This window comes from Protomyctophum bolini (assembly GCF_963924005.1).
Source record: "Protomyctophum bolini genome assembly, chromosome: 22".
In the NCBI taxonomy this organism is placed as follows: Eukaryota; Metazoa; Chordata; class Actinopteri; order Myctophiformes; family Myctophidae; genus Protomyctophum; species Protomyctophum bolini.
The window spans coordinates 26,098,799-26,124,384 of NC_137883.1; the positions used below are offsets into that span (position 1 = coordinate 26,098,799).

Sequence of the window (25,586 nt, forward strand, 5' to 3'; positions counted from 1 at the left end):
AAATAGCAGATCTACAATCTCACAATGCACCGTAAATCTGCTATTTTGACTATTACTGATAGTATCTTAATCTTAATACAGCTGCATTGCTAATAAAAGGAAAATACACTTTGTAATCTGAACTTTATTACTTTAACTATAGTATAGCGCTGTGATATTTGGCCAGGAGTATCTATACTTTGACTCAAGTACTGAGGTTGAGTACTTTGTCCTTCACTGATAAGGAGTTCCACTTGGGGTCTCAAGGGAGGGCAATTGCCACCCCCTAGTGTTCACATTTAAGCTCAAACTTTTATGCATTTTCCCCCAACTCAAGATTTTTTTAATCTAAATTCTGAGATCAATACTGACTCTTCTGAGATCAACACTGACTCACTCCCATCCATCAACATATGTTTATTTTCTTTCTTTTTTTGCCCAGCTTTGTGTGTATGCGTGTACCATGGAAATTATTTGATTGGCTAAGCACGGAATGTATGCTGATATATGATGATAAGAGCGGCCCTCACTTCACACGAGTATGATTTATATTATTATATATGCAAACTCCAGACAGAAAGGCCCCACAGGCAAACATCCCCCCCCTCCCCCCCTCGGTTCAGGGCCAGAGCTGACTATGTGGCTTCCATGTGTGGTTAGGGTTAGGGACATCCCCTATTTCTTTCTGAAATAACACCTCTGGTTATCAGGACAACTAAGATCACAAGCTATGTATGGAAGACATCTTCTGTAGGATTCATAAGTGATAATCTTTCTACGTCACTGTCCTGTGACAGATTCACCAGCATCTATCTAGCCATTGTTTTAGGTGTTATCATGGCCGCCTCAGTGCTTTGATACCAGATTAGAATAAATCAATGGACTCCACAATGATGAGAGAACATGGAGAGATTGGGTTGGATAGGGCAGTCTGCTTTTAGCACATAACATTATAAAACTGATAACAATTTTATTCAGCCTTACAGAACACCACAGGCAGAGAAAGAGGAGAGAGATGCGAAACAAGACAGGGACATATTTTTACTGGCAAGGGCTATTGACATATTTCAATTTGAATGAGTGTTTGTTTAGAAAACTGCAGTCATGCAGTTATGTTGTTTTTCGAGGACAGAGGCTTCTTCGTTCCTGAACTTTTATGAGAGCGGTACCATAGGATTCAATGCATTTCAGTTGAACATTTCACGTAGGAGAAAAGAAAGGAGGGACACCCGCACACCGCCACTTGTCAGGTTGAACATTTCAGCAATGCTAAATATATACTCTTGGTGGAGTCAGCTAGAAAGATGGAGGCTGCATGGGGTGGTATAGCGTACTAGAAAGTAGAAAGATGAAGGTGAGGTGGTGGAGGAAAAGCTTTGCCAGCAGCAGTTTGTGAGGCAGCATTGATGTAGCAGAGATCAGTATACTATAGGAGGGACCGCTTTGTTGTGAGAATGGGCTGTGATTCATGCATAGAAATGCCTGGCTAATTAGAAATGGAGGTAATCAGGCTGATTACAGCTGGGGTATATGACGCTTTTATCCTGCATGAACTAGTGACTAGAGAATGGAAGCTGTCATCTGTTGTCATTTCCGTTCACGAAAATATATTTTAAAATATCTTTACATGTTATGTTCGAATTTCTATTTCTAATAAGCAGCAAGCTATATATGCTTCGATTGTTTATTATTTATTTATAGGACAAATCTGCGTGAATCTAATGATGAAACGGAAGCAGGGAAGCGCGTCACATCTGCTTTATCCTCTGATTATTTTCAGAATGGCCTACCACTTATTATTATAGTCTGCAACATTTTGCAGACTTTTTTCGCAGACAAATTGAGCTACTGCACCTGCAAAATTCACATGTTTTTTTTAGTGCTGTGTCACTGACTCACCAGCACAGCTGATGGAGGATCAGGATGCCAGACTGAGAGGAGCTTCTAGTGCACAGTAAAATCCACTGCGGATTTCACTGGATTTGACTGTGTAATGTAACAGCTATAATAATAGCCTTGACTTGACATTCTAATCAGTGGCAGAGATGATAATTTAAATAGTGATGAGGCAAATTTAATTTGCCCATTTGTATATTGTGGTTGTTGGCATGGTTCTGTATGTCTCTCAGCCAATCACAATGTGTGGTTGGAACTAGTTGAAAGCATCCAACATGCGTATATGACAGACATTTGCAAAGCTTTTGAGGGATGTATTTGCTTTAAAGAAAAAGCAGCGGCACCTTGTATACATGCAGACAGCACCTTGTATACAGAGTCACATTACACTACAGTAGAATGTATCCACAGGTTTTTATCAAGCAACAATTGTTTGCTTACAGAGCTGTTATTCTTACCCGCGGGTGATTTTAAAAGAAGTGGGCATAATATCTGACAGAGTGGTCAGATGAATCCTCGACGCAGCACATTCCACTGGAAATAAATGACAGCAAGTCACCCGTAGAAGTCGCTGTTTGAGTGATGGACAGACAAGTCTCCTCCTATAGTACTTGATATAGTGTACGCATATGCTTCATGGCAAACGTGTTTAATCCACAGCCCAGCGCATCCTTTTGATGTCCCTCCAGGGAGTTCTATGACAACGTAAAGGCTGTGAGTGTCACGTTCTTGTGTGTGTGTGTGTGTAGCTGAATCCAGCTAGGGCTGATTTGCCGCATGGCTGTGCAGATCAGAGGAGCAACAGGGAGGGGTCATGCCGTCCACCACTACCACAGCAGGATTGAAGGATTGAGGAGGGCATGTGGATGAATCGTGGATGCGGGGATAGTGAGGTGTGACGTCGGCTAAGAATAGAGCAAATGGAACCTGGAGAGATGGGAGACACAATGAGGTGTGGAGGTCGGAGGATGAGAAAGGGAGAAGGAGGCAGCAGTCTTATTTAATTTACGGTCACTATGTCCACTAATGACCTGTAACAACTTTTGGTCGATATCCCTCAGTCTTAATGGTTACCCAGAATGCTTCAGGGCGCAACGAAGGGGAGAGGAGAAAGGAGGTTGTAATTCACAAGGGTTTAACCACTTAAACCCTACATACTTCATTGACCTGAGTCCTTCGGGGATCTATATGAGACCCCCTCTACAGTAAATATCTTTACAGAAAAGATAGCCCATCTACAAGTTCATGATATGTTGCAACACTACGTGTTGGTTAAAGAAGAGAGAGTGAGTCCTACTATGATGCAGTCGGGTGTAGGAGGAGGTGAGATTGTGGTCAGAAGGTGTAGGAGTCTTCAACATACGATACGAGCAACTGCCACACGGTTCTACTGCATCATTGTACATACACTGTGTGTGTGTGTGTGTGTGTGTGTGTGTGTGTGTGTGTGTGTGTGTGTGTGTGTGTGTGCACGAGCATAGAGAGAGAGAGACACGTGTATGTTTTAGTCTGCTTTATCATACCTTCACTCGACACATACTGTATATATTTTACACGTGCATATTAGTAAACAATGGTTTTCAACATGCCACAGATGTTATCGTTTAAGACAGCATACAGCCCCAGGATCATGTAGAATATATCAGCAGTAACGCTGACCGTGCCACTGCCAAGCACAGATCTGGGTTAATTCTTTGCCAGAGGCACATCCCAATGTGAGTGGGACTGACAAGCACTGGGTTATTTGTAGGAGGGTGTGTGGGGAGAGGGCATACAGTAGGAGTCTCCAGTAGACCTTGTTTTGTCATGTAAAGTCTTCCATTTGAGTGGTCAGCTGGTATACTCTAACAGTAGTAGTACATAATATATACACAAAGGAGAATTACAACTCAATTATAATAATACCAGGGTCACAGGATATCGTGTCAACTGCATAATTGAAAACGATCCTGGTACGAGTTTGACTGGGGACCTGCATTGCATATGCATTCCCTCAGTTTCCTGTCTCTAATATCAGAGGTCAAGGGTTTTTAAGCAGGACCCAAATCTTGGGGAATAATGTAGACAGTATTCGGTGGGAAAACCTAGTTTTATTCCTCCAGCCAGACAGAATAAACACTTGGGTAACAGGAACCGGTACAGACAAAATATGACTGAATAATAAATCAGGTTACAGGCGTCTTGGGTTTACAGAAACAGGCTACATGAATACAAACAAAGATCTGACAAAGAGCACCAGAGAACAGGGATTTTAAAGACACATAGGCTAACAAGGTACAGGTTAACAATAATTATGACTACAGAGATTTACAATTAGCAAAGAGAGTCAAGACAAGTGGTACAGTAACAGCTACAAAGGAAATTAGGAAACACACCAGAACATTGCAACGAAGTAAAAGTAATACCAGAGCGCTATAGTAAGTAAAACCTAATTACAGGACCACAATAAAATGTTAGTACAAAACTAATAATAACATTTTAAATAATATATATAGGCCTATTCTTTTTACACAAAGAGGATGGTAAATGCATGTGAATGGACCTGAAGCCACAATGTAAAACTTCCAATGAAAGATCTAATCAACACACAGTTGCTGATTATCATTAGTTCTATATATTCTGACATGACCGACACCTAACCCTCATTTCAAACTATGTGTGACGCGCTACAACTTCTTCAATGTGCTCAGAATGCATCAATCTCTGCCCCAAACAAAACCCAGCATCTTATCAGCTCAGTCCAGCCGCGAGAGAAATCAATCATACCGGCGGTGCAGCGCGAGTGTCTTTTTCTCAGTGGTGTTGCCGTGTCATCGCAGCGTGCCGCGGCATGGGCCAGTGACCTCGCGGTGGCTACCGTCTCTGACCAATTGCTCTTCTCTGATTACCAGAGACCGAGTGAGAAAGCGAGTGAGACACAGTGTTTATTTTCAGGGGGCCACGTTGGCACAATGGCAAGATTCTGATCTATAATATGACTTTTGGTTAAATTTAAAATGGATGATTTAACCCATTTCGACCTGAGGCCGATTTTTAAAGCGCCGCTTGTAAATCTTAGATGTAAAATCTTGTATTTTGTATTCAAAAAAATTAAGAAACTTCCTATTGCTACAGTATATACATAGCAACATGATTTCCTGGTTTTAAAGGTATTATAGTTTTTTCCCAGTCTTGGGTTAAAATGGATGACCCATGCTGCCCTTTCTCTCTTTCTATGTTTCTCAAATTATTTGCATTTAGGTTCCAGAGCACCTATATTAATGTTCAATTAATGTACACATCTTCACTTTACATTTATGTTACATGTTCACTCATTTAGAGATCCAGTGCAGATACCTATAGGGCCAGCAGCTCAGCATTTTCAGTATTTCTTTTATCTGGTTCTTGCCTTTTACCTCATAACTCTCATGTTACCTTATCTTATAGTTACCTTATCTCATGTGTTTCATTCTCACTGTTGTTGCTGCTATGACACCTGAAATAAAGGTGTATCTGGTCTCGGTTTTTTAAATCTTATCTTGCGTATAACTATCTTATTGCGAGTGAGACGATGGCCGTCTTACCTTTGTCACTCGCTCTATTAGACATTTTGGAAATCAGAACCCACTGTCCTTGCATAAATATGTAATGAGGGCAAAGAGTTAAATTTTACATTTTAGCTGACTGTGCAGATTCTAAGCCTTCAGAAACTCTTCTTCTAATCTGCCACCTCCTTAAGGAGATGTGGGTTGGAATGTTTTATTCACACTCTCTTCCACCCCATTTCATCATTATAATTCAGATGCACAGTAGCATTTTGGCAGGAGCTCAGTAGCACGTTGTACTACAACAGCAGACCACATGACCAGGCCAACCCTCAGCAGAATTCCCTACAGCAATTAACACAGTTCAACGTACACATGTATACATTATCCTACACTATATATACTACTATAACATGACGAAAATGGTCTGTCATTCTGTCCTCATCCATTTTTCCCCCAGTTAGTTGACTGGTTGATCTGATGTCAAAAGATACATGATGTCACATTGAGAATCACTGCATTAGACAACCCATCATCAGCCTGCTCAGCTTTCAGAAGAATTGTGTTGTTAAGGCCAATTATATGCACAGTAAAAGCTATAGACTATAAAGCAAGAAAGGCGAATAGCAGATGTTAATATTACTACTGAGGCTGCATGTGCTGATCAAATGACACTGCATATTACATCGCGTCCTCATGTCCTATAGCAGAAATAAGACACTTACAGTAGGATCATTTTTTATTGCCAGATCTTCTCAATCTCTGTGAAATTATGGACAGGGGGAAATACCTTGCCTTGATGCATTATTTATATTCATAAAGTACAAATCATAAAAATATATGCATCCTGGTCATCTTGCTCTCATTAAGTCATGTTTAATATTTGTGATGGAGACTTTGAGTTTGATCCAGTCAATATCATTACGATGATGTATGAAATCCCATCACACTACTACAGAATCATTTGGGCAAATAATTGGTTTCAAATCTGAAATTCCCTCGGGGGGGGGGGGGGGGGGGGGCAATTATCTGCTAGTGCTGCTAAGACTTTTATTAATCCAGCTAAATCCTATTGAGATACAAGATCTATTTCATGAGGGAGCCCTGTCAAGCCCTGCCCATTAATACAGAATTTGAAACAACATAAAAACAAGCACGTAACTTTAAACAACATCCAGAAAACATACAATTATTAACTCACGTTACTCTAATGCAGTCGGATAACTCAAGATAAATTGAATCTGAGACCAATAATAGCTTGACAACATTTTATTCATAACATGTTATATACACGACTCCCTGCTCAGCACATTAGCAGAGAACCATTTAAGAGCAGGGAGATACTGTATCTATAACAAGTAACAACCCCCCTCCCCCGGGGAAACAGAACCCTTACAGTGCGTTTTAACAGCGGGGAAGCGACACATCGCCCGTTATCGCCCGAAAAGATGAACTATTTTTATCTTGTCGGGCGACGTTGCTCCGCCCACTTTTCGATCGCGGGTCGGCGAGTCCCATAGACAAATAATGCACTTCCGGAAAATGTGTCTGGCTGTCGCCTGCTGTTAAAACGTACTGTTATGGAAGCCTATGGTACTGGGCTGGCAGCAGTGGGAGCAAACAAAGCACTACTACATCAGTGGCAACACTGACAATAGAACAGGCGGAAGAGCAATGAATCAGGTGAGCTTAAGTAGACCTCCAATTGATCAGCTGCTTGACACGTCACATACAGTAGATCTCTCACACAGAGCTGCACATGTGTGTAACCTCTCTAGTGTATAGTACTGCCTGAATTGGCTCACATGCAGGCTATGCATCATTTATGAAAGCAACCACTTTTAACCACTAAACTTTGGGTTGACTAAAGCTGATTGGAGTTCGCCACAGCTCTATAATCGGGACCCTCCTGTTTTCGCTCGACACTAAATATCCTCCCCGAAATTGGCTACAGTATTATCTACTTGGGAGGGCCAGTATATTTCCCTGCAAACCCTAAATCTCTCTGTAGAATATCATATACATTGATGTTTCACATGAGATCATGGCTTGTACGTTAGTTCTGGGCTTTCCTGCACGGTGTAAATAGCTCATCAGAGCTGCTACCCTGCTCTGACATGGCCTCAGGCCTGTACTTGTTCCTACTTCCTTTCACCACCTGTCTCCCTCATCGCATGTCTCCCTCCTCGGCACTCAGAGAGCACAACCAGGACATGGCACCATGACTCTGAGAGCAGAGCACGGCTTGTCCTCCATATGGACGGACACACACACACACACACACACACACACGCACGCACAGCACGTTCATATGTTCACAGAGATAATGTCGACAACATCAGCTTTTTCTATTTTTACGGCCTCGCTCTGCAGGGGGGTGAACAATACAGAATTGCGTCTCGTCTGTGAGTCGATCTGTCTGCTGGTTAATCATCTGCAATTCTTTATTAGGAGTAACCCCTTGAGATGAACCATCTCGTTTGCAAGGGGGTCCCGCAAATTACAAAATACACATAAAGACAAAATGTATTTTTTACAGACAATTCAACCAGACAAACACAACCGATCAGCGCCATCTTTCTTGTGCATGCTTTCTTGTGCAGTAGGCACTGGCAGCCAGTATGCATCAATATGATTCCGTTAACATGTCAGACCTCCACAGGGAAGCCACACCATCATTAGGCCCGCTCTTGTTTTTAATCGACTTCAAATTCGACACACGCGTTCCACACCCCCGCAGGGAGTGCAGTGCCCGCGGTATCGAGTGCAGTGCCTGGTATCGTTCTCAAGTAGGCCGGTGGCCAACTGTGCATTTCCCTGTCACTTTATGTCTGAGAGGCACAACCGAACCCCTGTTGTTCCTGGACCTACAGTAGGCACAACCTACCCGCATGACAACGTGTTCTTTTAAAAGATAATGTAGCTCTTGCTTTTAGATAATGACAAGTATACATTACTTTATAGTTTACAGGTAAATTATACTTTACTGTATATTGTGACTGTTCTCTAGCTCACAAGTCACTATAGTTGAATATTAGCGGAGAGGATTTTTCTTTTCTTCCTGCTTATTTAAGAGCTAATCAGGAAAATAAGTAATATCATGGAGTTTGCAGTTGTGATGACTCAGAAGGGGAGGTTCAAAAACATTAGAAAACTGATTGACAGCATTTTGATCTGACTTTGTATTGGGTCTAAGGAACCACATACCCCGTCCTCCCCCTGATGTATTTCCTACTGAATTAAAATCCATTGTCCTTCTTTGTCTTCTCAGTACAAACAAGTGGAGCAATACATGTCCTTCCACAAGCTTCCTGCAGACATGCGGCAGAAGATCCATGACTACTACGAGCATCGCTATCAAGGCAAGATCTTTGATGAGGACAACATCCTTAGTGAGCTGAATGACCCGCTAAAGGAGGTGAGTCAAAACGCTCTGCATGGATCGAAAGCTAAATATAATGATTGATTGATTGATTGATTCAGATCAGTGGTTCTCAAATATATAAGGACCCCCAAATTAATTTGTACTGTATTTGGCTGTAATCTCACATCTTTAAAAAAAAATCACACCCGTGTGAACTGAGTGGTGCAACCCCCCTCCCCCCTCTCTCTCTCTCTCATTAGCAGGCAACAGTGCAGCACTCTCTCTCTCTCTCTCTCTCTGTTTCTGGCACAACAGCGCCCCTACTGGTACTCATAGTCACATAGGTTAACCAACACGGACATCCTTGGAGTGTTTGCACCACTAAAAAAAAAGGTGCCATACATGAAACATTCCCAAATGTTTAAAAAAATTGAGATAAAAAAGCCCAGCTACAAGCTCACAACACGTTGTGATGCGACATGGGAGCTTCTAAATCGGCTATTTTCAAATAGCCAAATACGGTTCAAGTAGTTAAGCTTTTGATAGTAGTAAGTCTGATCTCTCTTTAGAAGCATTAATATTGTAACCAAGCTGATTTTTATAGTAGTAAGTCTGATCTCTCTTTAGAAGCATTAATATTGTAACCGCGATGCACCATGAAGTCAGACATGAGTCCAAAACATCCACGTTATGATCAATCAGCGCGGATGCAGCGTAGATTCAGGCATCAGCCTACGCATCAGAAGTGTTAACACATTTAGCTGGGGACCCTGTGGAACCCCCTGGAGGACCCCAGGGGGTCCCTGGACCCCACTTTGAGAACCACTGATTCAGATGTATCACAAGCCCCCTCTCTATACTGTACAACTCGCCTCAGTTCGCCAACATGTTTATCAGCTTCCTGACAGTCTAATCGAAACGTGGATAGTATTTTTGATTTACCTTTGAAGGCTTTATAGCTATATTTTTGGATCAAAGTAGTAAAAACATCAAAAATATATATAGGGCTCTTGGAATGGCAGGTGGGATTTTATTTTTGGAACATGAATCACATCCTGTCTGGAGTTTCGAGATGAGGAGTATATTTTCATCTGGCAACTTAAACATGCTCAGAGATCCCTTGAGACACATTCTCATCGTGCTGTAGATTAACTAAGATGGTTGCTTCCTCTTAATACACCTTTCATCACATCTTTCAAAGGGGAGAAGAACTGACTAGATGGATCCTCCTCAACATGCTAGATGAAACCAACCAGTGTCAATCAACATATCAAACAATACATTTAGCACAGAGATCACTCTCTCTGTACAACACAACCTGATATTCAGAGCCCTTTGATTTAGATTATGAACACATTCAGGGTCATTAAGATGTTAACCGTAGCCACATACACAGCTACAAGAGTGCAGGGGAACAGTGAGAATGTATTCACAAGTGAGGTAAAGATAAATTACTTTGTGTTTTGCGTTTGCGCAGTCTTGTACCGTATGTATTCAAGCTGGAAATAGAATATAATATGACAGAGTATGTATAATATATGAATCTAAAGTACAGGGGAAACCGTTGCGCCCTTCTTTGTCCTTTGTTGCGGATTGACTGCAGGTGTGGTGGTCTCAAAAACGTAAATAGTTAAGGAGATCGACTCCTTAGACAAAGTCTTAAGAAAATATTATTTATTTTGATTTTATAATGAAGTGCTCTGTGCTAACCTCACTTTGAGCACAGAGCACTTTATTGATGATATGCCGTCTTGCCAGCAAGGTGCTACCTAGGTGCAACTTCCCATAGACAGCCCATTCATCCAAACAGAACAGTCCTATCTAATTCTATTAAATAACGTCACACTCACCAACATTGCAGCTGTACGGAAAGCTTGAATTATCCTCTTTCTATCTGCAATGTGTTTGTTTAATAAAAATCCACTGTAGACATGTTATGAGCTACTCACTATGACTATCACTCAACAGCCCATGTGTACCATCTGTTTTGAATTTGCACATAATGCAGGAGGCAGCAGGAGGTTGCTTTACTGATAACGAGTGCTTCCAAACTCTGACACAACATATTCATCTGCAAGGAATTTCTTGACAGGAAGTAGCTCATAACATGTCTACGTGGATTTTTATGTAACAAACACTTTGCAGATAGTAAGACGATAATTCAAGCTTTTGGTACAGCTGCAATGTTGGTGAGTTTGCCGTTATTTAATACAATTAAATAGGACTTTCCTTTTGGATGAATGGGCTGTCTATGGGAAGTTGCACCTATAGGTAGCACCTTGCTGGCATTGTACTGTGCAAATATTGCATGAAAGTACGGTAGGCCTATGTTTTGTCCAATAGCATCACTCTGCATATTTGCAGTTGCAACCCTATAACGTTTCGCTGGGGCAAATTTCAAAGTAATTAATCCGTAGAGTGATGGTATACACATCGTCTCACAGCACAGCAGGAGGTCTACTTCAATGTAGAGTTATCAAATATTATATATGAAACCACCAGCGATTATGCTCTCATGTGCTGCTTATCACATGTTCTGGCACAGGACTTAAAAGTGCGTGACTACTTACCAACCTAGATCTTTTCAAATCGCTTAACTTAATCAGTCCAGCCTGCCATCGTTCAGCCCCTCCGAAAACGAATCTCTGATATGATGCTAACCTGTAAAAGGCGGGGCTGAAAGAACCCTGAACATCTCCCCTTCAAAAGTGCCTGTCTTACCTTAAAAACGACACTCTCCCTCTCTCTCTTAGTCTATCTCTCTCCCCCTCTCTCTCCCTTAGTCTATCCCTCTCTGTCTCTCAGTATATCGCTCCCTCTCTTTCTCTGCCATGTGATACCTCTGCTTTAAATAGAAAAAGCCTAAAGATTGTGTCCTCGAGAGAGAGGACTCTTGGCTGGGCTCGGAAACTGCCAGCTATCTAATTCATTATTCCTTGTGCATGATTGGGGTCAGAGCCCCCTGGCTTTAGGTGACAGTAGTGCCTCAGACTGAGCTAACGACTGCACCTCGGCCTCTTGTCTAGCTATAGCAAGCAATCCCACAGATTGGTTATCTCTCTCGATGTCCTGTTGTCATTGAAGGAGAGTCATCGCTCATCAGCCGGGTTTTGAGCCCCTCCTCCCCGTTTGCAAGGCCAACAGAATAGTAAGAAGTAAACAAGCCTCTAATAATTTTGCCTGGCAATATTATTATTTCAAAAGCATGCCTCGATTACGATTAATGATTATGAATGAATGATTATAAAATAGTGAAAGTCTGCAAAGCGTACAACACATTGCGATGTGACTCGTTGTGAGTTGGGTGGTGGATGAATTTCCAACTTGCATCACTTTGTTCCCTGCACTTACTGTAGGCCTACATCATTCCTACTTAGGCTGGTGCCCAACGGGCACCGCCCTAGTTCGTTCTAAATATTGGTTTTGTTGTATTTTCGGTTAATTTAATTGCCCAAGCCTATACATCTAATGTCTGGGTGTGAGGGGAAATGTCTTGCCACGGTCACTCAGGGGCAAACTCATCTGCAACTGATTGGCGTGCCACAATGTTTCTCTCAGGATTGATGCTTTAGTGGCAGCAGGGACAAAACACCAATATGTGTCATGTTCAATTATGTGCACAGATGAAATCTGTGATTACATTTTTGTGCCAAAGATTTATGATGTTATTTTGTGTGTCAAACTGTTAAAGCAACTAACTGCTATGGATGTTTCATGTTTCAGGTGGGGAAGTGAACGTTTATTTGAATAGTTTTGATGCCACAGCACCTAATTCCCATTTCTTTCCCCCAACCCTTCTTTCTTTTCTTTTTTTTTGTCCTACTTCAGGAGATTGTCAACTTCAATTGTCGTAAACTAGTGGCCACCATGCCTCTATTTGCCAATGCGGATCCAAACTTTGTGACAGGCATGCTGAGCAAGCTGAAGTTTGAGGTCTTTCAACCCAATGATTACATCATCCGTGAAGGCACAGTGGGCAAGAAGATGTATTTCATACAACATGGTGTTGCGAGTGTCATCACTAAGTTCAACAAGGAGATGAAGCTCACAGATGGGTCCTACTTTGGAGGTGAGCATATATAATGCTCTATATACAGTAGCCTATATTTTTAATATATTCCAGTTGTGATAACTATACACCTACAAATGCTGATTGAAAACTGTAAGGAGATCAAGTGAAATTGCTTTTGTATTCAGAGTTTCAGACTAATCTTATACATTCAGATGTGCACATATTTCCACACATTACATCACATCACATCACATTCATTCTCCCAAATAGAAAGTAGAAACACAACGTTTTCAGGTATTCACACGTGCACCAACACACCCACGCATTGACCCGCCTACCCTCCACCCACACACACACACACACGCATTGCACAAGCAGTGACGGATGCGTGAGCGTAGCCTAGGGTTATGCATTGGAAGCTATTTGAAGTTAGGTTATTGTAGATGTTGATCCTCATTAAACAGTGTTGGATGGTGTTTGGCATCCGCTGTTATATAACTCCTCATCTGGCTGGTGGAATGGGCCAACGCAGGGATCAGGCATCCCTTAGGACACATGAGGTTTCTGCCTGCCCCTCTCTCTCTCTCTCTCTCTCTCTCTCTCTCTCTCTCTCTCTCTCTCTCTCTCTCTCTCTCTTTCTCTCTCTCACTCTTCTCTCTCTCTCTTGCACGCGCGCACACACACACACACACACACACACACACACACACACACACACACACACACACACACACACACACACACACACACACTGTAGTCTACTCTTTCTGCACTACTACTTGATGTTCCTTTTGCGTGATTGACAGAGTAATTTCACTCTCTGCTGCATGCTCTCTTTGTTTATTGTCCTCTGACTTTGTCTTTTTCTCTCTCTAATCTATATATATATGATTCATATACAGTTTTATTCCTAGCCTCGTCCTAGCCTCGTCCTGTAGCACATTACATTACATATCAATTATTTAAACATCAAATTTGAATGTAGGTTGTTCATTTTGACAAAACCGTGTCTTTGCACAGGCAACGTTTCTCAGTTTTGAGGATTGTGCATATTTTCTCCCAGCACCACTAAAACGCTAACGGACTACAGTTCTAAGAATGCCACCGTCCACCACTTTGTTTTAATTTCCACATCAGTAATTTTACTTTATTTATAAGGGGCTTTTGTCAAGAAAACATTAAGCTTTATATATAGTTCGCCATGCAGAACCTGGTGGCTTTCATCTACTGGTGTAAATCAGTGTTGAGTTTGACAGCAACTTTTGATAGTCTTTTGAATAGTTTTCATTTAGTTTTAGTCACATTTTAGTCACCTGGAATGTTTTAGTGTTAGTCTAGTTTTAGTCGACTAAATATCGTAAGATTTAGTCGACTAAAATGGATTTTGGCGGGCTTTGATGCCGGCGTAATGACTGATTTTACACTTGCTGAAAATAGCCAATCTGCAAACTCACAACGCGTCGCATCGCAACGCGTAGCTTGTAGATCTGCTATTTCCAGCATGCAACCAAGTGTAAAATGACTTATACTGGATCTCTTGTCCACAAGTCCCTTATTATTATTATGCAAAGCAGTGATGAATCTTCTCGTATAGCCTACTGTACAACACAGGATTGAGTTTGGTCCAAAGGATGAAGCATCGTGGCACAGAATAAGTGGACTCTGAATTACACAAACATAAATGTCAGAAACAAACTGTTGGCCATTAAGGCCCTGACAAATTAAACGTGTGATACTAGCAGGAGATCAATCACACTCTTTGAGACCAACAGAAAGAAAGAGACACAGCAAAGGCGTGTAGCTGACTGTGGTTTGCTGTTAGGGGACTCGATTTGTAATGACAACTATAACTACGTTTAATGGCGGCGGTCAATAGTCATTAACAATCTGATGAGTCCTTGTCACCTCTAAGTAAAAGGGGAGCTAATACTGCAGCGGTGGATATGATCATTCTGTTTTACTTACAGTACTAATCACCCAGTAAAGATCTTCAGAAAGACATTTAACATTTAAGCTTCTCTCATAACAACTGTGTTGTGTGTGTGTGTGTGTGTGTGTGTGTGTGTGTGTGTGTGTGTGTGTGTGTGTGTGTGTGTGTGTGTGTGTGTGTGTGTGTGTGTGTGTGTGTGTGTGTGTGTGTGTGTGTGTGTGTGTGTGTGTGTGCGTGTGCGTGCGTGCAGCCTATAACCAGGCAAACTGACCCTGGGCAACAGCATACTGTACTGTGACTGTGAGTGATGAGAGAAAGGGGGAAAAAGTTAATTCACGAGAGTTGTATCTTTTTGGATTTTTGGATTATCCTATCTCAGCTTCATGTCGAAGGTTAGGTGATCTGTTGGGTTCGCTAAATAGGCAAGCATCTGTCTGTTTCAAGCAAGAGAGACTAGATTAAGAGTGAATTCCTTTCATTTGTTTTTTACAATGCACTGATTTTATTTGCACTGTACTTGGAGAGTGGTGATGAGAGAAAGCAAAACATACTGTAGTCCCACGTAGCCAGAAGATCACAGATCTCCGCCTCCTAACGCATCTGGTGACATTTGTGTGGAAACAAATTGGAAATGTAAACTGCATTGCAGAACTATTCCAAAGTCTTTTTGCAAATCAATGAGTTGCATTGGTGTGGTTTACCTTAAAACGTTTTGTCCCAACGCGATCCTTTGCCCTGTGGTTTGGGCTTTATAATGAGTTTATATTTAAACTAAATGACCACGTGAGGGAAAATGCTTGAATTAATATCAAACTAAGCACTGGTTTTCCCATTTTGTTAATTTATCTGCTGCTTTCCAAGGCATAAACGCTACAGCACTCATTTGGCTGTGTTCTGCTGGTTCTCAGCCACCTGCTCTTGCCTTCTGCCCAGCTGGTACTTTTCCCATATGCATGAGTACAGCATTAGGAGATGGGCTCTGACTGGGGAGCAGCTGGCTGTGTGTCAGACACCTCACTCTTTTCTTTCTCTCTGGTGTGAATCACATTCAATTCAACAACCAGGCTACTACGACCCAACTGTGGCTAGAACGAGAAAGAGGGGTAGAGGAGAAGCAAATGCGGGCAGCAAAGGACAGAGAGAGAGAGAGAGAGAGAGAGAGAGAGAGAGAGAGGGGGGGGGAGAATATTAGTCACACAAGGCCATTAGCAGGAGATCTATAGTCAGGCGGGAAATTGCTGATACATGATAGTTCAGTTGGTCATACAAGCATGGAATTTGGCCCTACTGATAATCAACCTCCAACCATGCAAAATTCCTACATTATTAAGATGGATTTTCTTCTTTAAAAAAAAGATTTTCAGTTGCAGCCAAATAAAAAACTGCCGGCCGTCTTGCAGATGTACATTTCTGCAAGCTATATTGGAACCTAATGTTATTTTTGTTCTTTATGGTAGAAATATCTCTAACATAATTCTCTTATACCAAAATGACAGTGAGAGCAAAGATTTACAGTCCCATCAACGTAATGTAGGCCTAGTCCAAAACGCAGCCATTTTGAAAATGTAGGAATTCTCCTTGGCCGGAGGTTGATTATCAAATTAGGGTCATATATGAAGGTCATCTGTATCAAATTCCATGCTTGTATCACCAACTGAACTATCATGTCAATTTCCCGCCTGACTAATAAGAGCGCCACGGTACACGCATATAAACCAGTTGTCCACAAAATAGCCGCTGTTCGTCGATGTGCAGAGGGAGTGCACGTTTGGTTAGTGTGATAACCTGTCCGGCCAACTTGGACACTGTGCTTGTTGTCACGCATGGCGTTGGCATTGGCTCGCCTAACAAGCCTCAAGGCTCCACACTGCCAGATGCTCCTGCCTTGTTTTAGAGTCATGCATTTGTTGAAAAACAAATGCACATATTCAGGGACGTTGTCACGTTGAGTCAACCAAAAATGCAAACTGGACTCGCTTACACACGGACAGCACAGCGACAAGTATTGTCAACAGAAACAGTGGTCATCTGAACTTGTTTCCTAAATCAGACCCCACTCCTGGCACCTCTGCATGGAAGTCAGTCTCTGGGCCCAGGAGAGGATGATATAACAATGACAAACGACAAAAGGCAACTTTTAAAACAGCTGATTTCTGTTGTAAAAAAAAAAACTATTATAGAACTGAATCATCAAGGTTTATTAATGATGATGTGTCAGTTTGTATCATATACAAACATGTAAAATGAGTGCTTGCTTAAATTGAATTCTCACTGTACCGTAGCCTACTATACTGTATGTTGAACGTCCAAATTGCACAAAAGTTGGTTGCCCCTGGAACATTCAGTATCTTTGTAAATGTCAGGGGCAGACTTGACAGGACTTACAGTATACCCATATGACCATGCAGTCAGTTCCCTGTTCTGAGAGTGTGATAGAACACTTTCTTCTTTCTCTCTCTCTCTCTCTCTCTCTCTCTCTCTCTCTCTCTCTCTCTCACTCTCTCACTCTCTCCCTCTGCAGAGGAGCTTTTTCCATCAGAACATCTCTAACACTGCATTCACACCCAGTTATTTTCAAACAACTTGCAATACAAAAGCCATGCAGCTTTATCTTGTCCCTCAGGAAATCAGGCACAAACTTCCGTCTTCATTCCTTTATTGAAAATAAATGAGAACGGACAGATCACACCTGCTCTACCATATAGTGCAGTCTGATTTATTATGACAATATTCTGCGTATGTGCATTCATACAGTAAGTGGTTCTGATATGAATGGTTGAAAGAGCCCATGAACATACTGTAAGAGAACATATCCGATTACATTATTCCATGACATTTTTATTATCAATCTGTGCATACTGTAATACTATAGTCCTAGCGGGCAGAAACCGATGGGTGAAATGACCTTTATATTATAATTGACGTACTCAGTGCCAGTGGTTGCGTGCATGAATGAATGAGTGCATTATTTCTTCAGTCAGCCCTGTTCATAATATACGTACAACAACAACCTACTACACAATGTTCTACTTAGAGTGCACCTTCTTGTTTCTATACTATATGGAAGGGGTTGCCATAAGTAGATTGAGATCTACCAGTAGATCACAAAGGCATATGTAACAGTAGATTACAAAAGCAGTATACTGTGTGCCCTGCTCCTAAAAAGAAAAGTCTCTCCGGTACATTTTATTATTTTCAGGATCATTAATTGTGGTTGTTATATTGTTGAGCTGGTCATTTTAAAAGCAGTTCTCAAGTCAAAAAAGTGCGGGCACCATGATGAGGTAATTAAGCTTCCATTATACATCCTGGCCCAGTGGTTAACACACCATCTGGTAGCACAGGACACCAAATGTCCATAAGTTAACTACTTAATCATCTATTCCCTGTGCTATGAAAACAATGTTTTATTTAATTGCTGAGGTCACCTTGGTCAACAAATGTGCTATATTGGTTGGTAGATCGAGTGAACTAGGACTGGTCTCATGATCTCAGTCTGTATACTGTTAAGGCCTTTTCGTTTTAGGTGATAAGGTGCCAAACCTCAAACTACAACATGACGTCACGCCGCGGTGGTAAACGATTCACCGCTCACCCAAACACATGACTTGTTTTTTCTAATGCCACCGTCCACTGTTTTGGTGGTCACCATATCACTTAAAACTGGAATATGAATAGGCCTTTACTGGTGAAGCGTTGCCAGACAATTAGAGATCTCTGCCTATACTGATATGTCTGAATGCAAGGAAGCCCTTAGGGAATTAGCGCCCTAGGCCGTATCCCACAGGGCCGCCCTTCCCGACTCGCGCAATTGTCTTATCACAGAACGGAACACAAAATGAACCAGCAATGATGTCCATAACATATAGATCCATACATTATTAGGCTATCTTAATCAATAAGTCCAGCTCCTCAAACGAAAAAAGCCTTGGTACAGAGGCTACGTTTGTGCCAGCTCTTCTAACTGCCGCCCTAGGCACTAGGCGGCAGAAATTGACGCTTCCTATTTCACATCTATGGCATGCACATTCCATGATGTTGTGACAGAAAGGAATTGGTTTTATATGAAGTCAGTCACTTTTCCCAAAACACTATTAATCTTCCTATTTCTCTCAATCTTCTCTTAGATTTTTTGCTCATAATGTCCTTGGCCATCTTATTAATTATCATCTCGAAACCAAACTGATCTGAGAATGTAGACTCCCCTATAGAAATCAGACATGTTCTTGTTCTCTGTAGCCTACAAAACAGCACTGGTGGCAGTATTATGATGCTACTGGCAATATTATTAATATGATATCAACCAAAATGTTGGATGGTGTTCTCATTCATCTCTACAGGTTTCAGTGGCAACTGTGTGTTCCACTGATGCATGATGTGAAGCTAACCACATTACAGTGTAATTAGTTTAATTACACATAACCTCTCAGCAGGATGATGAATTTACTTTGTACGGAAGCAGTGACAGCAATGCTGCGGAGCTTGTCATTTTAGTTAAACTAAATTAATGTGGAATTCTCATTGCATGTTTGAGGCCCTACATCCAGGGTAGACAATAATGTTCAAAGAATTTCTTTATTCACTGATGATTTCTTATGTCTTCAACCTCTGCTGTTCTGTCTGTCTCTCCTGACCCTCTCTGCCCCCATCGCATGTCTTCATGTTTATCTCAAACTCCTTAAACCCTCATCTCTTTCTCTTTCATCCCCCCCCCCCCCCCCCTATTTCTCCAACTCCCTTCCTCCTGAACAGAGATCTGCCTGCTGACCAAAGGCCGCCGAACAGCCAGCGTGCGGGCCGATACCTACTGCCGTCTCTTCTCCCTCTCTGTTGACCACTTCAACGAGGTGCTGGAGGAGTACCCCATGATGCGACGGGCCTTTGAGACTGTCGCCATAGACAGATTGGACCGCATCGGTAAGACCTGCGCGCTACTAATTCTAATTCCTTCGTCCGATTGGTTGCAGATCTTTTGCCTGCCATTGTGCCTTGTCTTGTCTCCATCAGTGTTTGCCTCCTTCTTTTTTCACCACAGCACCGTGTCTGTCATCTTGTGCTGCATGATATGTATGCTCTACTCATTTCAAATTTCTCCTCTTTGTTTGTCTAAAGTAATGTTTTTTTTAAAGACTCCTTTGTAATAAGCACTGATCATTCGAAAGTGGCAAAGTAGCATTTTGTGGATGGATTAACTGGAAGGCAGTGCATGTCGCTGTCCGGGAGGGAGTCAGGTTATCCCTTCATTGGTTTGGTGTTGACCCCCGACTGGAATCCCAGCGAGTGGACGGAAGCTAACCTCACATGCATGTGCCTCCGCCTCCGCCTTCCACTCATCCGCACACCTGGGTATGAGCAGCACCCCAACCACCCCAACTCAACCACAGATTATAATGGGGCCATGAGCTGGGCATGGTGACATCACCTGTCCCGCCTCATTAGCAGGTTTCACACAGAATTGGTGCTGTGTCTCCCGAACGGTCATTTGAAAAAAAGAAAAATAATAATCCTTCCCTTTTCTTTTTCAATGTGTGATAGAGGAAATTTTTTTGTGGAACTTGGCCATAATTGATTGTGCTTTAATTCGTTTGGTTGGGTTAAACACATTTACTACTGTTAAAAAAGGGGCACATGTATACGTGTATACAACCAGGGCAATGATTAGTCATAGCCCACATTTGGCAATTTTGTTGTAAACTTTACATTTATATAACGTTGCATGCTTTATTATGCATTTTCAGCCTACCGGTATACATTATGGGCCCTATTTTTGCCAGTGCCTTACCCCTTATCGCTAAGCCTCTTTGCCTTTTTTATTATTATTTTCAAAAACATTATTGAATAGTTCAAATAGCCAATCTACAAGCTCACAACGTGTCGATGTAGATCAGCTAGTTGAATATTTTTTTTTATGTTTTTCAAAATCGTAAAAAAAAAAAGGGCAAAGAAGTTGGGGGATAACTGGATAAGGGGTAATGCACTGGCGAAAATAGGGCCCTATCTTTGTAACATTCTGTATAATAATTTGGGCTTAAATAATGGACTTCGTAGCACCCGAACAGGACAATCGGAACATTGTATGTAAAACATTTCAGATTCTGCTAAGCTGCATTTGAAGATCACATTCATGAATAAATTGGACTGTATTGAATTTAAAGTGAGTGTATAATGAAGTCGGGTAGCTCTTAAGCTTTAAAAAAAATATACTGTATGCATTCAGTCTTATCTAGAGTCTTATTTTTGCAAATGGGGTTTATTTTTGATCATGTCATACTGTAGCATCTTGCTGCATAATTTAAACCTTTTCAAGTTTAAATTTCAACAGCATACCCTTAAAAAGGTTCCCCTCATTCTTCTCAACTTAAAAGAGGCAAATACAAAGATTCATTATTCTCACAGCATTTTTTATTGATTCATATAGTTAGTTATTACTCTCATCCTTTGCTTTTTAATATTATTTGCAACAAGGTTAACCACTTAAGCCATATACTTCATCATACAATGAATAGCAAAAATAGCAGATCTACTACATCACAACATGTCGTGATATGATGCGCTGTGAGCTTGCAGATCTGCTTTTTTTTTTCTATTTTAGAAAATGTTGAAATGTTGAATTTTGTTTTCACCTACACTATAATGACTCCCCCTAAATAGGGATGCCAGGTTCAAAATGGTTAAAAAGGTGTGTATCATTTTGTGTTTAGGTTAAAGCAATATAGGACACTTCGGTAGAGATTTGGGCTGTGTGCCGTAGTTACCTTAGCATTATGTAACTCCAAAGGTGTGAGAGATATCAAAAATAGTTTCTTCATTGACTAGAAATGTCAAAATATGCTTACTTACAGTGCAACCGGAGACAGCTCCCAAAGTCAGTCTTTCAACACACAAACAAAAGCAAATAAAGCCAATTCTGCCGATATACAGTATAACTAATCACAAACCCAGTTTTGCATTCCTTTATTTTTATTTTCTATTAAAAAAAAGAAATCTTCTTTTTGTTGATTTTACAATCCAGATATGGATCTGCAGTTTCTTCCCAATAAAAACTAGCTAAATCAACAGGATAAAATGAGTGCAGAACCGAGTTTTATGATGCTATATATTGGCAGAATCAGTTTAGTTTGTGTTCAATACTGTATGTGGTAAAATTGTGACTTTGAGAGCTGGTGGATCAATTATTTTTTAAATATCTTGCCCCCCTTTGGAGTTACATCATGGCAAGGTAACTACACAACACAAACCTTTACTCCTATTGCTTTAAATTCTAATGACAATATTGCACAAATCTCAGAGCCTGTATTTTCTGTTAGACGTATAGGCCTACAGTTTCACCATGCTATGGGTTTGTTTCTGTTGAATTACTTTCCAGTCATAGTATTGACTCAACATTGAAATACTATTGTGACAAACAGTCAGCATCAATTATGGTCATAAGACCATTTAAATTCTCCAGGGATCTAGTACAGTACTGTACAGTATGTCTCACTGTTGAGAAGAAGATAATTTTTGGTGTAAATTAGTATATAGAATCTTTAGGGTAGACAACTGTACAAACGTTCTAAATTGTGCCCTTCAAAACACATGCCCTTTGACCAAAGCGGTATTAATCTACATTTGCCCTTTTCATGTAGGAACTAAAGGTATGCTGGCTTTTTACATGCCAACAATGTCGTTCAACACTGACACATAAGAGCAGCCCTTTGAATAACACTTCCCCTTAATCCAGAAGTGTTTATTGGGCTAATCTTAAAGGGGGTTTTGTCTCATACAAGGGAAAATACAATGTCATGATCCGTGCTGGTTGTATCGTTTATTGATATGAACGTCATTTGGTTAAGTGCTTGTCTCGTTCCAAAAAAAAAGAAAAGAAAAGAAAGAAGTGACATGCATTGACGCCGATAATATGTTGCACATTTGACGTTTTCTATTTATCTAAAAATTATTTGACCAGGAGTCCGTCTTGAGACGAGCTCATCTCGTTTTCAAGAGTGTCCTGGCCGACGAGTAGGCATCAGGTAAACACTTCATTCCAATTATATTCGCACAAGGGAAAAATGACCTAGAGGCATGCTAAAATGGAAGCACTTTCAAATTCATTTATCGAAGAGCTTGGCCTACAAGGTTACAGTATATGAACAGCTGAATTCCTCCCTCAGTGATACATAAATCAACTTACTTACTGTACACTAGCATTGATGGATTAATGAACATATCAATTTAAACAGGAAGTGAAACGTAAGATATAAGCAATCAAGGAAACAAGTAGTATCTGATTCAATATTACATGCCATAATGACCTTGACTGACTTTGAATAATATAAAGATTATAAAGTATTGTAGAATATGAGAACATGCATAGTTTTTCTCTGTTGATATCTATTTCACCAATTTATTTTAACTGTGTTCACATAGTAAATCATGTGTTTCGATTAAGAGTCCAGATCTTTACGAATGCAATACCATACTTGTTTTTTGTTTCATGCAAGAAATTCCATTTCACTTTCCAGTTTTTCATGTTTTCATCTGTGCAAAAAAAAGATTATGTTGAATTGTGTTACATATGATTTGACTACTGGATTTTCAAGAGAAAAACACAAAAATGTATTTTTTTAAAAAAAGGTCCTCATTAAAGAGTCAGAAGCACGCTCTAAGCTGCTTTATTTGTAGAGACTGCACTGACGTCATGTCGACCACCTGGTGAGGTGCGAGTGTTGCCTGCACCCGCCATTACACATTACACTGTATCCATTCACAGTGGTGGGAAGTAACTAAGTACATTTACTTAAGCACTGTACTTGAGTACAATTTTGAGGTATTTGTACTTTCCTTGAGTATTTTCACTGCTTTTACTTAATTGTACTCCACTACATCTCAGATCCAATTATTGTACTTTTACTCCACTACATTCATTTGAAAACTTTAGTTAGTTACTTTGGAGATTAGAAAACATACATTAACCACTTCAACCCTATATACATTTCAGCCATTTGAAAATAGCAGATCTGCTGTAGATCGTCTATTTTCAAAAGATTGTATACACATTTTTGGACTTGTGAAATGGGACATTCTGCAATATGAGTACTTTTGCTTTTAGTACTTTTGAGTACATTTTGTTGCCGATACTTTTGTACTTAACTTGAGAGTACATTTTTTATACGAGACTTCTACTTGTAACGGTAATCTGGTAACTGGTAATCTACATACCAGTATCAATACGTTTACTTAAGTAAAATATCTTGAGTACTTTTACCACCACTGTCCATGCATTATCACATGCAGTCAAGACTCATCAGCATACTGTATCTGTGTACACATGCATGCACACACCTATGCACCTGTGTATGCGCACACATTCTGTAAAGTGTAAAGGCACGTGCACAGAGCCATGAGCAGCGGGAGCGATTTCTATGAAGCCCATGTTTTTAATGATTTTTATTAGATACTTAGAATGCTTTATGATGTGCTTATAACATTGTATTATTGTAGTTAAATTAAGCATTCATACATATTCATAATGCTTTATAACAATCATAACACATGAAGCATTTCATAGTAACTTATAAAGTCAATGATACTACTCAATTGCTGGACACTCACATAGTGTATTATAATTCTCATAATTTAATACTTTATAAAATATGCATTACAATCATTGTTATAATGCATTATAGTGTGATTCACTAGACATTCATCGGGTGCTTTAAGTAAAGTAATGTCATTGTCAGAGGTGGAGTAAGCAGAAATGTTTCGTGTTGGTCTTTCATTTTACTTATATTACCCAATGACCAATTATAGTGACATAACACGGATGTTAATGAATTGCATTTTTATAGCGCTTTTCCAAGTGCTCAAAGCGCTTTACAATGGTTCATTCATTCATACATTGGGAGGTGAAGCGGCGAACAGTCGACGCCAGCGTCCTCACTTCACATGTTATACATTATTATAATGTATTACAACTATGTAAGAAATTATAATAGAATTATAATACACCTAGCCAAAAGGAAAAGACGGAGTGAGTCCAGCAATTGAACTATTAGGATCATTGACCTTATCAGTCTGTTATGATTATTGTGGTAAAGCAGTATGAGTGTGGTGAGTGCCGAGAGGTCAAGGCCTTTTGCGTTGACAAGCGCGCCATCCAAGGTGCATATTGATGCTTTGTTTAATTAGTTATAATCTGAATCGCAATTGCACACACACACACACACACACACACACACACACACACACACACACACACACGTTTAGATTGATCCAAGGGTTCACGTATCAGTGTACAAATGTAAAGATTCAAACAAACCTCTTCGTCCCGGTTCGTATCGGTTCATCGCTACAGCCCTTGTATACAGATATACTGTATAATACTTGAATATAATATGATACGATTACGTATTCATCTTAGCTTAGCTTGAGGCGCAGGCAAACACACACACACACACCACAAATGTTTTCCATTTTTATTATGTCAAAACTAATTTTATTTTATTTATTTTTGTCATTATTTCAAGGTTTTTCCTACCAGTATGTTAATTTTGTTCACAATGATATAATATTTCACATATTGAAGAAATATATTAATAGAGCATTTGAATTGTATTGAGCTGCTTGATGAATGCATCAATATTTTATTTATATATATGAGAGAGACAATGAATTCAAATTTATTTTATTAAAAAGACACTCGTCTTTAGTCAATTTGCTTTGGAAGCAAATTTTTGCAAATGTTTGTAAAAAAAATAACATGATTATGTCCTTCCCATCAACAGAATTTAACCCTGTCGCCTTTAAAAATGCCATCACTGAATACTTGTTGTAAGTTAACAATAGTCTAACGTCCTGGTGTTAGAATTAGTTATTAGTCACCCAAGCCTGTGGTAGATG

General features: G+C 40.3%; 1 protein-coding gene across 1 annotated transcript in view; it reads left to right on the plus strand.

Moving 5' to 3' along the window:
* hcn1 (hyperpolarization activated cyclic nucleotide-gated potassium channel 1) overlaps positions 1-25,586 on the plus strand; it is a gene marked incomplete at both ends in the record, with an annotated part of 94,895 nt that overhangs the window by 65,477 nt on the left and 3,832 nt on the right. The window contains 3 exons of the mRNA XM_080756815.1: positions 8,671-8,817; positions 12,592-12,832; positions 19,458-19,622. Of these exons, the coding sequence (XP_080612941.1) occupies positions 8,671-8,817; positions 12,592-12,832; positions 19,458-19,622 (553 nt within the window). The remainder of the gene's footprint in view (positions 1-8,670; positions 8,818-12,591; positions 12,833-19,457; positions 19,623-25,586) is intronic.